The sequence below is a fragment of the Gobius niger genome, assembly GCF_951799975.1.
Source record: "Gobius niger genome assembly, chromosome: 11".
Taxonomy (NCBI): Eukaryota; Metazoa; Chordata; class Actinopteri; order Gobiiformes; family Gobiidae; genus Gobius; species Gobius niger.
The window spans coordinates 32,739,305-32,754,359 of NC_136862.1; the positions used below are offsets into that span (position 1 = coordinate 32,739,305).

A 15,055-nucleotide genomic window follows, 5' to 3' on the forward strand; every position below is an offset into this window, starting at 1 on the left:
GGGTCAGGGGTGTGTTGAGGTCAGGGGTGTGTTGGGGGTCAGGGGTGTGTTGGGGGTCAGGGGTGTGTTGGGGGTCAGGGGTGTGTTGAGGGTGAGGGGTGTGTTGGGGGTCAGGGGTGTGTTGGGGGTCAGGGGTGTGTTGGGGGTCAGGGGTGTGTTGGCTGTGTGTTTCGCTGGCACGTCTTGCAAAGTATTGTGGGAATGCAACCTTTCCAGGCCGGCAAAATGGAGTAGATGAGAGCAGCTTCGAATTAAAATTTAGATGTTTATGATATATTTGTTGCAAATTTACTCCACTGCGAGATCTGAACTGCTAAACCACCTCAAGAATCCCTGTTTATAGAGCTCTAAAGTCCAGGCTGAGCAGCTGTGACCAATGCTGATGTTTGTGTTCTATCTCAGCGCTCAGATCAAGAGCACGGTGAAGAGGAAGCTGTATGAGGACAGCCGTGTGCCACTCTCCTCTGAGGCGCAGAAGAAGACTCCCTCGTCTGCGGCATCAGTCGCCGCCATCGCAAAGGCAACCTCCACGTCGGCACCCGTTTCTGCGGTGACGGCTCCCACGCAGGTCGTCGTGGCCACGGGCATGCAGACCGGAGCCTCGCTGGCCCCTCCTCCAATCAAGAAGCAGAAGACTGCAGGTGAGGGTTAACGTACGCAGTTAGCAAGTCGGCTAGTCCGGAAATGTCTCAGCGTTCATTAACCTGCTCAATGTATTTTTCCTATAGCCATTAGCATAGCCTGCTCAATGTATTTTTCCTATAGCTTTTACCAATAGCCTGCTCAATGTATTATTCCTTAGCCGTTAGCATTAACCTGCTCAATGTATTATTCCTTAGCCGTTAGCATTATCCTGCTCAATGTATTATCCCTTAGCCGTTAGCATTATCCTGCTCAATGTATTATTCCTTAGCCGTTAGCATTAGCCTGCTCGATGTATTATTCCTTAGCCGTTAGCATTATCCTGCTCAATGTATTATTCCTTAGCCGTTAGCATTAACCTGTTCAATGTATTATTCCTTAGCCGTTAGCATTATCCTGCTCAATGTATTATTCCTTAGCCGTTAGCATTAACCTGTTCAATGTATTATTCCTTAGCCGTTAGCATTAACCTGTTCAATGTATTTTCCTATAGCCACTAGCATTAGCCTGTTCAATGTATTTTTCCTATAGCCGTTAGCATTAACCTGCTCAATGTATTATTCCTTAGCCGTTAGCATTATCCTGCTCAATGTATTATTCCTTAGCCGTTAGCATTAACCTGTTCAATGTATTTTCCTATAGCCACTAGCATTAACCTGTTCAATGTATTATTCCTTAGCCGTTAGCATTAACCTGTTCAATGTATTATTCCTTAGCCGTTAGCATTAACCTGTTCAATGTATTATTCCTTAGCCGTTAGCATTAACCTGTTCAATGTATTATTCCTTAGCCGTTAGCATTAACCTGTTCAATGTATTTTCCTATAGCCACTAGCATTAGCCTGTTCAATGTATTTTTCCTATAGCCGTTAGCATTAACCTGCTCAATGTATTATTCCTTAGCCGTTAGCATTATCCTGCTCAATGTATTATTCCTTAGCCGTTAGCATTAACCTGTTCAATGTATTTTCCTATAGCCACTAGCATTAGCCTGTTCAATGTATTTTTCCTATAGCCGTTAGCATTAACCTGCTCAATGTATTATTCCTTAGCCGTTAGCATTATCCTGCTCAATGTATTATTCCTTAGCCGTTAGCATTAACCTGTTCAATGTATTTTCCTATAGCCACTAGCATTAGCCTGTTCAATGTATTTTTCCTATAGCCGTTAGCATTAGCCTGCTCGATGTATTTTTCCTATAACTGTTAGCATTAACCTGCTCAATGTATTTACCTATAGCCATTAGCATTAGCCTGCTCAATGTATTTTTCCTATAGCCGCTAGCATTAGCCTGCTCAATGTATTTTCCTATAGCTATTAGCATTAGCCTGCTCAATGTATTTTTCCTATAGCCGCTAGCATTAGCCTGCTCAATGTATTTTCCTATAGCCGTTAGCATTAGCCTGCTCAATGTATTATTCCTTAGCCGTTAGCATTATCCTGCTCAATGTATTTTCCTATAGCCGTTAGCATTAGCCTGCTCAATGTACTTTTTCTATTCACCTTATTCCAGAGGCTCGCGTGGGCGCCGCCCAGGGTTGCCAGGTCCGCGGTTAAACGGAATTGGGCGGAATTGGGCGGTTTTTAAAGCCATTCCGCGGGTGAAAATAACTGTCCGTGGTTTTTTGCCTTGCTGTAATCAATGTTGAATTGATCAAAGTCACTATTTTGAAGGCAAATCCAAGGCTCTGTAAGCTGCTTTTTCAATAAGGGAGGGGAGTAGGGGTGGTTTCTCATCATCGTAGGAGCACATGGGCTCCGCTAACTAGTAAACAATATTGAAAATTCTAGCCGTGACGTATGTTTTCCGCGGTTTTCAGATATTTTTGGGCGGGTTTGGCTGCCCATACCTGGCAACCCTGGCGCCGCCATGAATTGTGCCCGCCCCTTTTCTCCTATCTGTTAACATGGGACTGGAGAAGTCCACATAAAATCAGTCACTACGATGAGTGGAGATGGTCCAGGATAATCACAATTATCTGAATATCACAATCCATCACCAAACTCAGGGGCGCACAACATCAAAAACATCCTGGGTTTTTTGTTGATTGATTTGTGCCAAAATTAAGGCACAATTCAATTAAAATGTCAATAAATGTCATTCAAAACATGAAATCTGATGCAATAGACGTGAAATCTGTTTCTCTGAAATGAATGACATTATTGACAATTATGACGACAATTATACTCAATAAGTTCATCAGAAAATATGAAAATGATGGTCCAAAGTCCATTTAGGCCTTTTTTTAAATCAAGTTTGTCCTTGTGTCCTTTTTACTCTGAAACCTCCACATTTCCGTTCATAAGGGCGATACGTTTATTGGGAAAAAATGCCTAATAAATGACATTTAAGAGCGATAGATTTGACTTGCCTGCATAAACCCTGAGCCATAATGGGATTGAACTGAGGAAAAGAAAAGCTCTTTATGTGGACAAAACCATTTGGGGAGTCCCTGCGCAGACATTTGAGGCTGATGAGTTGCTGTTGTGTTGCTATGGTTACAAATTCTTCATTTATGTTTTTGTTGCCGTTTCAGACGTGACCCTGAGCGCTCTCAACGACTCGGACGTGAACTCTGACCTCGTGGACATCGAAGGCCTCGACTCCAAAAAACTCAACTTTGACCAAGGTACAACTCGGCCTCCTCACAGCAGGGGGCGCTACAGGGATCCACATACATGAGCTTAGACGAATTGATGCGTAGCTGTCTGGTCTTTGCGCGTGCGCTCAATAACGCAAAAGCATCACAGACGTTGTTAGTGTTTACCCTTTCCTCCTCTCCACTATGGACCCAAACGGGGCTGAAGTTAGAAGCGACCATTTACCGTGACGTGAGCGTTTACACAATCCAAGTATAGATACAGACGGCATCGCGTCATAGAAGGGGGCGTGGCTTCGCCGAGGGGGAAAATAGAATCTTTAGAGCATTTGGCCCGCAATGTAATTATATTTGGCCCGCGAGGTTATACCAAATGACTACTCGAGCTGGCCCACCGGTATTATACTTTTTTTTTCAGATTTTGCATATCTGGACTATTAAGTTCTATATTGTATATAGGGGTGTAACGGTACGCTAAAATTGTATTCGGTTCGGTTCACGGTTTTGGAGGGCTCGGTTCGGTTAATTTTCGGTACAAATAAATAAGAACTAACAACATTTTTCTTTTGAAAAGCTGCCAATACACAATAGAATTCTTGCCTAAAATAAATAAAAGCGACCCCCTGTGTGAGGACCACTAACCACTAAACCACTGTGAGACTGGGATTTAGGACGACTACTAGTCTATTTCCCTTTTTAAAATAGTAAATGGCAAATGGTCCCATTCTCTCACCTCTGGTCCCTGACCCACAGATTGGGAACCGCTGATTTAAAACTAACTGAAACCTGCTCCTGACGGTTGTGTCTGTCTTACCGCTGAGAATTAGCCTGTGAGTCGCCCAACCCGTTTTAGACTGTGAGCCGCGCATGAGGCGAAGCACCGGGAGACAGACGGCCGAGCGGGACACGAGCGGGACACGAGCGGGACACGAGCGGGACACGAGCGGGACACGAGCGGGACACGAGCGGGACACGAGCGGGACACGAGCGGGACACGAGCGGAGAAGCACTCGCGCTTTGGAAGAGACCGGGGAAGGCGGTCGGTCTCTCCTGCTCATTCACTTCACCAGACTACTCCGTGTTGGTGTTATATGTGGCGAAGTAGGCGGAGAGTGAGTGCGGCTGGAAGAGCCTGTCCCCGTAAGGCCAATGATACACTGGACGCGTTTTTGTAGCCGAATTGGTCTGGGAGTGCCTCTCCGCGTGCATTCGCAAGGCTCGCTTCAGTCGGCTCCCTGTTCATCAGATGAGCGCGCTCTCGTGCGTGTACACTGCAGCCGAGGCGGCGCAGCTGAGCGCCTCAGCCCAAAGCCGCTTCCGCTCCTAAACTCAAAAATGCCTCCGTGCGCATTTTTCTCATCTGCGCCTCGCGGTGCGAAGCCGATTTCTGTCTGAAAATGTATAAAACACATTATTACTAAATAAATAAAAGATTGTCCTGCATTGTATGATTATTTATATGAGTGTATACAAGTTTAAGATTATTATTATGATTTTTGATTATGATAATTATTATTATTACGACTATAGTAGTAGTATTGGGTGCTTATTTCATAAAGAGAGAGAAATATTGCCTGACATATGGCAGTATAGCTACACCACCTTGTCATTTTTCCACATCAAGACTTTCCCTCAAGTCACTCTGCTGCTCTGTTTTTGTGGCCTCCTCACTTTTCCCAAAAGGAAAGCAGTGAAGGTGGATGACATCAAGTTGATTGAGGCCAAGACATGCGTTCAGTTCAACAAAGAAACAGGTGGAGTGAACAGCGTGGCGCTCGCCTGCAGTTACATGTACGCGCTCTGCGCGGGAGAGCTCGGCCGCTCAGGGCGCTCGGCCGCTCAGGGCGCTCGGCCGCTCAGGGCGCTCGGCCGCTCAGGGCGCTCGGCCGCTCAGGGCGCTCGGCCGCTCAGGGCGCTCGGCCGCTCAGGGCGCTCGGCCGCTCAGGGCGCTCGGCCGCTCAGGGCGCTCGGCCGCTCAGGGCGCCCGGCCGCTCAGGGCGCCCGGCCGCTCAGGGCGCCCGGCCGCTCAGGGCGCCCGGCCGCTCAGGGCGCCCGGCCGCTCAGGGCGCCCGGCCGCTCAGGGCGCCCGGCCGCTCAGGGCGCCCGGCCGCTCAGGGCGCCCGGCCGCTCAGGGCGCCCGGCCGCTCAGGGCGCCCGGCCGCTCAGGGCGCCCGGCCGCTCAGGGCGCCCGGCCGCTCAGGGCGCCCGGCCGCTCAGGGCGCCCGGCCGCTCAGGGCGCCCGGCCGCTCAGGGCGCCCGGCCGCTCAGGGCGCTCGGCTCTGAAAGGCGCGTGCGGTGTATCACTGGCGTAACAACGCGTTGATTAATCAGTGAAGCAACACTACGCACCTTGCGTAGTTTGCGTATAGGAAGAACCGGCTTTGAGCGCTGGTATAACTTTTTGGCTGAAGTGCGGACGTGATGGGATATTGTAGCGAGGCTCAAGACTTTTAATCAAATACTTAAAGCCAGCGCCTTCAACGACTGCAGTTTCTGAGTTTCTCTCAGCTACTCATGCAGCTTCAATAGCGTCCGTGCGGAAACTCGCGTAGGAACTTCCTTCCGCGGCACTTAATATGACGCTAATAATAAATTTACATTATTTAATGAAAATAATACACCGAAACTGTACGCAAGTGGACCGAACCGAACAGGCCGAACCGAAGCGGTTCAATACATCCCCATGAACCGTTACACCCCTAATTGTATAGTAATAAGTGTTGCTTGTTCCATATTCAATGTTAAAGCAAATCTTGTTTGGGTCCATATTAAAAGGTTCATTTGTTCAATGGTGGCCCGCGACTTTGTTCAAGTTTTACATTTTGGCCCACTGTGTATTTGAGTTTGACACCCCTGCTGTAAAGGCTCATGTAACCGTATTGGAAAACGTGGAAGTTGCTTCTAACTTCACCTCCGTTTGGGTCCATAGAGGAGAGGAGGGGAGGCTTTTGCCGTCTGTGCTTTGTTTAAAAACGGTGGCCTATTCCCTTAAAATGTCCAAATTTGAAAAGCCACAAATGCAAATTCTCCTCTCGCTCCTCTAACTGAATGTGTCCTAGCTCCTTCTCCTCTCCTTTTTTCCTCTGTGCCCTAGCTCCTTCTCTTTGATTCAAATAAATCAAACAGCGTGCAAATGCATTTTAAAAGTCACTCCATGGGGACATGGGTTTAATGTATGCGCACGCATGGAACCAGAACAGTACTAAACCTACCATTCTTGTTCAACGTGGCACACCTCAGCCAAATTCCACTGTGTCATGTCAAAACACACTTGCATGCCGGAGATTGAGAAGAACGTTAACAAATGCAGACAGAGGAGAGAGGAAGAGTTAAAAAAGACAAGTGAGAAAATTAAGGAAACAAAACAAAAAAGGTAAGAATAATGGAGTTTTGGGCTTTTTAGAAGAGATTTGGGATTTTCTCCCAAAGGCCTTTAAATAATTATTTTGGTGTGTTGGGGGTGAGGGGTGAGGGCCTTCGTCAGGGTAATGCCCTGACGAAGGCCTATACTGCTGAAACGCCATAGAGGCCGTATAGGCTTTCGTCAGGGCAGTACCCTGACGAAAGCCTATACGGCTGAAACGCCATATAGGCCGTATAGGCTTTCGTCAGGGCAGTACCCTGACGAAAGCCTATACTGCTGAAACGCCATAGAGGCCGTATAGGCTTTCGTCAGGGCAGTACCCTGACGAAAGCCTATACGGCTGAAACGCCATAGAGGCCGTATAGGCTTTCGTCAGGGCAGTACCCTGACGAAAGCCTATACGGCTGAAACGCCATAGAGGCCGTATAGGCTTTCGTCAGGGTACTACCCTGACACGGCCTTTATGGCGTTTCAGCCGTATAGGCTTTCGTCAGGGTACTACCCTGACGAAGGCCTATACGGCTGAAACGCCATAGAGGCCGTATAGGCTTTCGTCAGGGTACTACCCTGACGAAGGCCTATACTGCTGAAACGCCATAGAGGCCGTATAGGCTTTCGTCAGGGCAGTACCCTGACGAAGGCCTATACGGCTGAAACGCCATAGAGGCCGTATAGGCTTTCGTCAGGGTACTACCCTGACGAAGGCCTATACGGCTGAAACGCCATAGAGGCCGTATAGGCTTTCGTCAGGGCAGTACCCTGACGAAAGCCTATACGGCTGAAACGCCATAGAGGCCGTATAGGCTTTCGTCTGGGTACTACCCTGACGAAGGCCTATACGGCTGAAACGCCATAGAGGCCGTATAGGCCTTCGTCAGGGCAGTACCCTGATGAAGGCCTATACGGCTGAAACGCCATAGAGGCCGTATAGGCCTTCATCAGGGCAGTACCCTGATGAAGGCCTATACGGCTGAAACGCGTAGGCAATGTTTTAATCTAATGGCCATGCTGCAATAAAGGCCTTTTACCAATACTACCTCAGTTTTGTATCTTTTTAAAGTCTATTGCTGATCCCTGCACTGAAGAGCACCAAAGTTAGATCTTTGAAGAAAAAAACAAGGATATCCACGCAGTGCTCCTGCATGTTTTAGTTTGCTTGGGCAGGAGCAGTGTTTGGCCTGGAGTTTCTGTTCCGAGTCAGGCCCTGTGTGTTCGCTGTAAGAGCAGATGTAGGCCGTTTTGAAAAATGGCTCTGGTGTTCAAAGGATTTATCCATTGCCCTATTGATTGTTTCTTCCTCCATTTGCTCCTGGATAAAATCTCTCCTCAGAGAGAGGATACTAGCAGTTGGAGAACACTCTGCATCTGGGTGGCGTTGCATATTTTCTGCCAGCAATGTTGGAGATTGGCTCATGTGTTCAGAGGATGCATTAGTTTTCCTCCTGAGCGCTTCCTCCTCATTTAGCATCTGGATAAAAGCTCTCTTCTCAGCGAGCTTGCGTTCTTTACAAGACACTTTTTTCCAAAGTCCTGTAAAGAAATTTTTCACAGAGGCTTTTACACTGCTCGAGTCACCTTTAGTCTGGGACTTCCTGTCATCTTTGTACAGGAAAGAAAAGTTATTTCTGTTTGGCGGGTAGACTGAAGGTGCATAGAAAAGGTGAACAGGAGTCTCTTGATTCTGTTTGCCACGGGGGCTAGACTCTGTGTTGAGAAGGACTTCCTGCTTTTCCTTTCTTTGGACTTGATGCGATTTGTTAAGGAGTGTCCTCTGTTGAGAAGGAGTCAAATCCTCCTGCTGTGTCAGATCGTCGAACTCCTTCACCTCCCACTGTTCTGTTTTGATAATGCCATTGACATAACTCTCAACAGTCGTCTTTGTGGAAGTGTGACGCCCGTCAGGGGAGAATTGTGTCATCGACTCTTTCTGTCTTTGACACCTCTTTGGAGAACTGATCATAAAGCTCTCATTGGATCTAGGGAGGGTGGACTCTACCTCTTCCCTGAGAAACTGGCCAGGAGCAGAGTGTGGTCTGGACTTTCTGTTCTGAGTCAGGTCCTGCGTGTTTGCTGTCGGATCAGATGCAGGCCGTGGTTTTGAAAAATGGCTTTGGTGTTCAGAGGATTTAGCCATGGTTCTTCTGATTGCTTCTTCCTCCATTACCTCCTGCATAAAATCTCTCGTCAGAGAGAGCATACTAGCAGTTGGAGAACAGTTTATTTCCTCGTGGAGCTTTGTATTCTCTGCCAGCAATTTTGGAAATTGGTTCATGTGTTCAGAGGTTGTATTTGTTTTCCTTCTGAACGTTTCCTCTTCCATTAGCATCTGGATAAAATGTCTCTTCTGAGAGAGCGCGCTAGCAGTTGGAGAACACTCTGTATCTGAGTGGAGCTGAGTATTTTTTGCCAGCAATGTTGGAGATTGGCTCATGTGGTCAGAGGCTGCATTCATTTTCCTCCTGAGCTCTGTCTCCTCTATTACCATCTGGATAAAAGCTCTCTTCTTAGCGAGCTTGCGTTCTTTACAAGACACTTTTTTCCAAAGTCCTTTAAAGAAATTTTTCACAGAGGCTTTTACACTGCTCGAGTCATCTTTAGTCTGGGACTTCCTGTCATCTTTGTACAGGAAAGAACAGTTATTTCTGTTTGGCGGGTAGGCTGAAGATACATCAAAAAGGTGAACAGGAGTCTCTTGATTCTGTTTGCGACGGGGGCTAGACTCTGTGTTGAGAAGGACTTCCTGCTTTTCCTTTCTTTGGACTTGATGCGATTTGTTAAGGAGTGTCCTCTGTTGAGAAGGAGTCAAATCCTCCTGCTGTGTCAGATCGTCGAACTCCTTCACCTCCCACTGTTCTGTTTTGATAATGCCATTGACATAACTCTCAACAGTCGTCTTTGTGGAAGTGTGACGCCCGTCAGGGGAGAATTGTGTCATCGACTCTTTCTGTCTTTGACACCTCTTTGGAGAACTGATCATAAAGCTCTCATTGGATCTAGGGAGGGTGGACTCTACCTCTTCCCTGAGAAACTGGCCAGGAGCAGAGTGTGGTCTGGAGTTTCTGTTCTGAGTCAGGTCCTGCGTGTTTGCTGTCGGATCAGATGCAGGCCATGGTTTTGAAAAATGGCTTTGGTGTTCAGAGGATTTAGCCATGGTTCTTCTGATTGCTTCTTCCTCCATTTGCTCCTGCATAAAATTTCTCCTCAGAGAGAGCATACTAGCAGTTGGAGAAGAGTTTATTTCCTCGTGGAGCTTTGTATTCTCTGCCAGCAATTTTGGAAATTGGTTCATGTGTTCAGAGGTTGTATTCGTTTTCCTTCTGAGCGTTTCCTCTTCCATTAGCATCTGGATAAAATGTCTCTTCTGAGAGCGCGCGCTAGCAGTTGGAGAACACTCTGTATCTGAGTGGAGCTGAGTATTTTTTGCCAGCAATTTTGGAGATTGGCTCATGTGGTCAGAGGCTGCATTAGTTTTCCTCCTGAGCGCTTCCTCCTCATTTAGCATCTGGATAAAAGCTCTCTTCTTAGCGAGCTTGCGTTCTTTACAAGACACTTTTTTCCAAAGTCCTTTAAAGAAATTTTTCACAGAGGCTTTTACACTGCTCGAGTCATCTTTAGTCTGGGACTTCCTGTCATCTTTGTACAGGAAAGAACAGTTATTTCTGTTTGGCGGGTAGGCTGAAGATACATCAAAAAGGTGAACAGGAGTCTCTTGATTCTGTTTGCCACGGGGGCTAGACTCTGTGTTGAGAAGGACTTCCTGCTTTTCCTTTCTTTGGACTTGATGCGATTTGTTAAGGAGTGTCCTCTGTTGAGAAGGAGTCAAATCCTCCTGCTGTGTCAGATCGTCGAACTCCTTCACCTCCCACTGTTCTGTTTTGATAATGCCATTGACATAACTCTCAACAGTCGTCTTTGTGGAAGTGTGACGCCCGTCAGGGGAGAATTGTGTCATCGACTCTTTCTGTCTTTGACACCTCTTTGGAGAATTGATCATAAAGCTCTCATTGGATTTAGGGAGGGTGGACTCTACCTCTTCCCTGAGAAACTGGCCAGGAGCAGAGTGTGGTCTGGACTTTCTGTTCTGAGTCAGGTCCTGCGTGTTTGCTGTCGGATCAGATGCAGGCCGTGGTTTTGAAAAATGGCTTTGGTGTTCAGAGGATTTAGCCATGGTCCTTCTGATCGCTTCTTCCTCCATTAGCTCCTGCATAAAACCTCTCCTCAGAGCAGTTGGGTGATAATTTGTCTCTGGGCTAACACCACTGACACTTCTCTCAAGCCCATCACAGGGGAAACTTGTCCTGAACTCTTTTGGTCTTGGGTGGGTCGGTGGTCTCTTGGTGTCACCGCTCCAGCCCAGCTCGGAGGGAATGGACACGTCTGTAACCTCAGAGGGTTCCTCAGAGTCAGATTCCACATCCATGTCTTTGTTAAATATTGATTTGATGAATGCTGTGGCCGTGTAGACAGGTTTTCTGAAGGCTGTCTTTGCGCTGTCTTGGCGCTTGTGAAGGTTTCGGAAATGTCCTGGGCGGCAAAGTGATTACCTGGTATCCCAGGTAACGGAACTCTTGATTCTTGCCATTGTTGCCATGGTTACACCAGCACTCAAATGAGAATGTGATGATGTCACAGTACACAGTGGGAGGCAGGAGCCAGTTTTAATTTATGAATTACAAAAATGCTAGCTAATATCAGCCACTGGGTCCATGATCTCTCTGTACAAGACCAAAAATGTCCTCAAAAACGAAATACTTTTACCTCTATATAATATTATAGACCTTTAGAACCCTGTGATGTCACCTGAAACCTAATTGCCCATATATGGTCATGTTCGAAGCAGCCAGAATTGAGTATGGTGTGAATGAATAATGCAATGTAAAGCGTCTTTGAGTGTCCATAAAAGCACTATATAAATATATACCGATGCATTATTGTTATTAATTATGAATATGTTTTTCACCTAAATAAAAGATACACAGACATGGAAAGACCTCACAAAAATAACACTTTTACTTACACACAACTTAAATGAAGAGGATTTAGCCTTTAGAACTGAGGCCTCTTTTGAACGCTAATTTGTTTCTGAGGTAAATTCATGAATGTTTTCTTGCTGATATCACCTAAATGTAGCCTCTGGGTATGGGACATGTCAAAAAGGCGGCCCGCGGGCCAAATCCGGCCCCTGACTTGTACAGCATGACTTCCTGAGTATGTCAAAAAGAGAAAGTAAGTCTCTGTTCCTGTGTGGAGTTATGGATTTTGAAGGAAATAACCAGTATGCTCATTCCAGCCACTAGGGGGCAGCTTAGACTAAAAAAAGGAAAGAATTCCACACATGATGAAGGCACTGACATAATAAGAGATATAAGCATATCATAGCCAAGTGGTAAATGGACAGTCTGCCCCAGGGCGGCTGTGGCTACAATACCACAGTGTGGTATTGTGTACTGTGTACTATGAGAAGTACTATGAGAAGCTTGTGACACAGGCTTGTAAAGCGCAATACAAGTGTGAACCATTATTATTACAGTCCTGTTAGGCTTTTCACCAAATCAGCACCATTTTAAAATCAAAGCTCAATATAATTCATTTATTGGAAAACAGTTTTCTCTATAGTATTTTCCTGTTTACATTATAAACACGCGGGCGCATATTGATCGCGTCATAGGCGGCCCGCGGCCCGCCAAGGAAGCTAGATTTCGGCCCACAAACCCAAATTAGTTTGACACCCCTGCTTTAGAGAAACAATTTTCCACTCTTTTAAGCCATTTTCTGGTGGATTATGAACTTATTTATCACATAAATAAAGTCAGGTGTAAATCGGGCCCTTATGGATATTTTCTCACAGCACATTGTTCAGTAGAAGTGAAAAAACGGCAGTTGTAGCTCGCGCTAGCTAACCGTTAGCATTAGCCCGATGCTAACATGTAGCATCAAGTTAGCATTCTCTGTTTTTTATGTATTTATGGGCTGTTGAACCACTTTGCTCCTCTCCATGTCTTTGTATCTTTCTTTAGTAGAAAACTATGTTCATAATTCAGCATTTGTTAAAGTAGTTTTTTGAATAATAGAGAAAGTTTAGATTTTTCTCCAAATTGTTTCCCCCTTAACTGTTTTCAAACAGGACCATATATGGGTGATTCCAGAGATGCCGTCTGTATCTATTGCTGGGTTGCAGGAGCCCGTTTTTCCTATTAACAGCATTACACTTTCACAAGCCGTAGCTCAAAAGAAAATGTATGAATTAGAAAAATGATCATTAATGTCAGTCACTGGGTCCATGATCTCTGTACAAGACCAAACATTTCCTCAAAAACAAAAGAATTTTTCCTCCATACAATAGCGTTGGCCTTTAGAGCGCTGTGATGTCACCTGCAACCCCAGCAATAGTCCCACAAAAGCAAACATGTCCATTTTCTAAGCGGATAAAAAGGGGAACTATATACATCTGATGTCGGACGATCCTCACGTGCTCCGAGTTGGGGAAAACAACATGGCGACGCACGGACTAAAACATATATGTATATATTTTTGTGTATCCCTTTAGTTGTTCTGGCCACTTGCCATCTGTCACTGAGCTCCTGCGAAGGACTTAAGCCTCTACGGTTATAAAATGTACTGTTAGCCTTGCCATGCTAATATTGCTAACGTCCACTGAGGGCTAACTGCGCTCTCTAAATTATTTGTAACTTTATAGATATAACCACACTGTTTGGGTTTTTATGTTTATTTTGTCAGATTTTTACCAACTCCTAGCTTGAATTATTTGTATATGTTAGACCAGACCTGGGCAAATTACGGCCCACGGACCAAATTCGGCCCGTGAGATGATTGAATTTGGCCCACGACTTGTAGGGCATAAATTCGCAAGTATGTCCAAAAAAAAAAAAAGTAAGTCTCGAGCCCATTCCTTTGCAGAGTTATGATTTTTGAAAGAAATTACCAGAATGTTGGTAATTCCCCCGCCCTACATAATTTAGTGTAATGGACAATAGGATAACGTTGCAGAACAGGTTTGAGTTGTGTTAGACTAAAACCAACATTTTGAACTGGACAACTGTCCCACTGAAACCTTTGGCTCTTGTTCCTCTGACCGTTTCCTGTTTTGTTGCAGAATCTCTGAACCTGGACTCGAGCCTCATCATGAACTCCAGCGACCTCCCGCTGCTCTCCCGCTGACCCCTGACCTCCGCCTGAACCCCGGAGCGACTTTCCTTTTCTCTTTAGCAGGACTCTTTGACGAAGTAGCACAGTTTTGCCTGAAGGTGGCGCACTGAGGAGCGTGTTACATTTGATATACTTGTTTATTTTTGGAGGGGCGGGGTTTGCAGATTTTCTCATTTGTCGGTTTGTGGTTTGGTTTCATTTATTTATTTATTTATTTATTTTATTTATTTGAGCATACATTTTTGCTCAAAAGGAGTAGGCTGAAGCAAAAGCTTATGAGCGCCTACCCCCAACTCAAAATGATGAACTTTTCATTTCTCATAGTATAATCAGTGTAAACAAAACAACAACAAGGAACAATAGCAAAGAAACAAAACAAAAAATTAAGAACTCGTTTCCTTTCAGAACAGCTTTTTGACTCACAACCACTGTATGAGCTATTCACATAATAACAGAAGCAAACACTATTACACTATTACTATTTCCTGCAAGATTGCTACAAAGCAAGTAACAAAGCGACCATTCATATATTTCTTTCAGTTTCCAATGCCAAATATCAGCCACGTTCACTAGTTTTCATGACATAAGGGCTCATTAATGCACGTATTATAGTCCGTGTTCTTGTTGCTCCAGTTGTCATTACCAGGCTCAACACAATTTTAATCTATGTGCATTTTTAATGTATTATTATTATTTATATATCTTTTATTATGTACAGTGTATGATGTGACCCCTACATCGAGTGGTGCGTTAAAAAGCCGGGTGTAGAGCGGGCCAGTTGAAGAGGGCAGTAGCTCCCCATCAACAAACCTGCCCCCAGCCGCCCTAACAGCTGATTTTGTAGATGATGTTCGTCTGCTGTAAAGTGCATTAACCAATGAGGTTTTTGAGCCCGTTGGAGGGGCTCATTCTTTATTATGTTTTAAGCAATAGAAATGACATCCGTTACAAGCAATTCCAAACACTCTGCCATTAATTAATCAATGTAAATTGGTTGTATTGCTCCCTCTAATGGCAACTAATTTCTTCTTTTCTGTATTTTTCAAAAGTCTTTTGTTTGTATTTATATTTGAACAGGTTGATGTTTGGGCATTGTTTCATTTCCACATCCAAATTATTCCACAATTGCACCCCTTTAATTGTGGGGCTGAAGCTTTTCAAAGTTGAGCTATGTTTCTGAATCCTAAAGTTTAAATCTTCACGTAATTCATAAAAACCAGTGCGTTCTTGGAACCTTCTTTGTATTTGGCCTGGTAACAGTTTGTATCTTGCTCTGTATAGCA

At 45.3% G+C, this 15,055-nt stretch overlaps 1 protein-coding gene across 1 annotated transcript; it reads left to right on the plus strand.

The window, feature by feature from the left end:
* Window positions 1-376: 376 nt before the first annotated feature.
* Window positions 377-13,947, plus strand: LOC306970798 (BPTF-associated chromatin complex component 1-like; the record flags this gene model as incomplete). The annotated part of the gene is made up of 3 exons (XM_079566828.1): window positions 377-641; window positions 3,179-3,271; window positions 13,720-13,947. 3 exons carry the CDS (start codon window positions 377-379, stop codon window positions 13,782-13,784), a joined length of 423 nt encoding a protein of 140 aa, XP_079422954.1. The 3' UTR covers window positions 13,785-13,947.
* Between the last annotated feature and the right edge of the window lie 1,108 nt (window positions 13,948-15,055).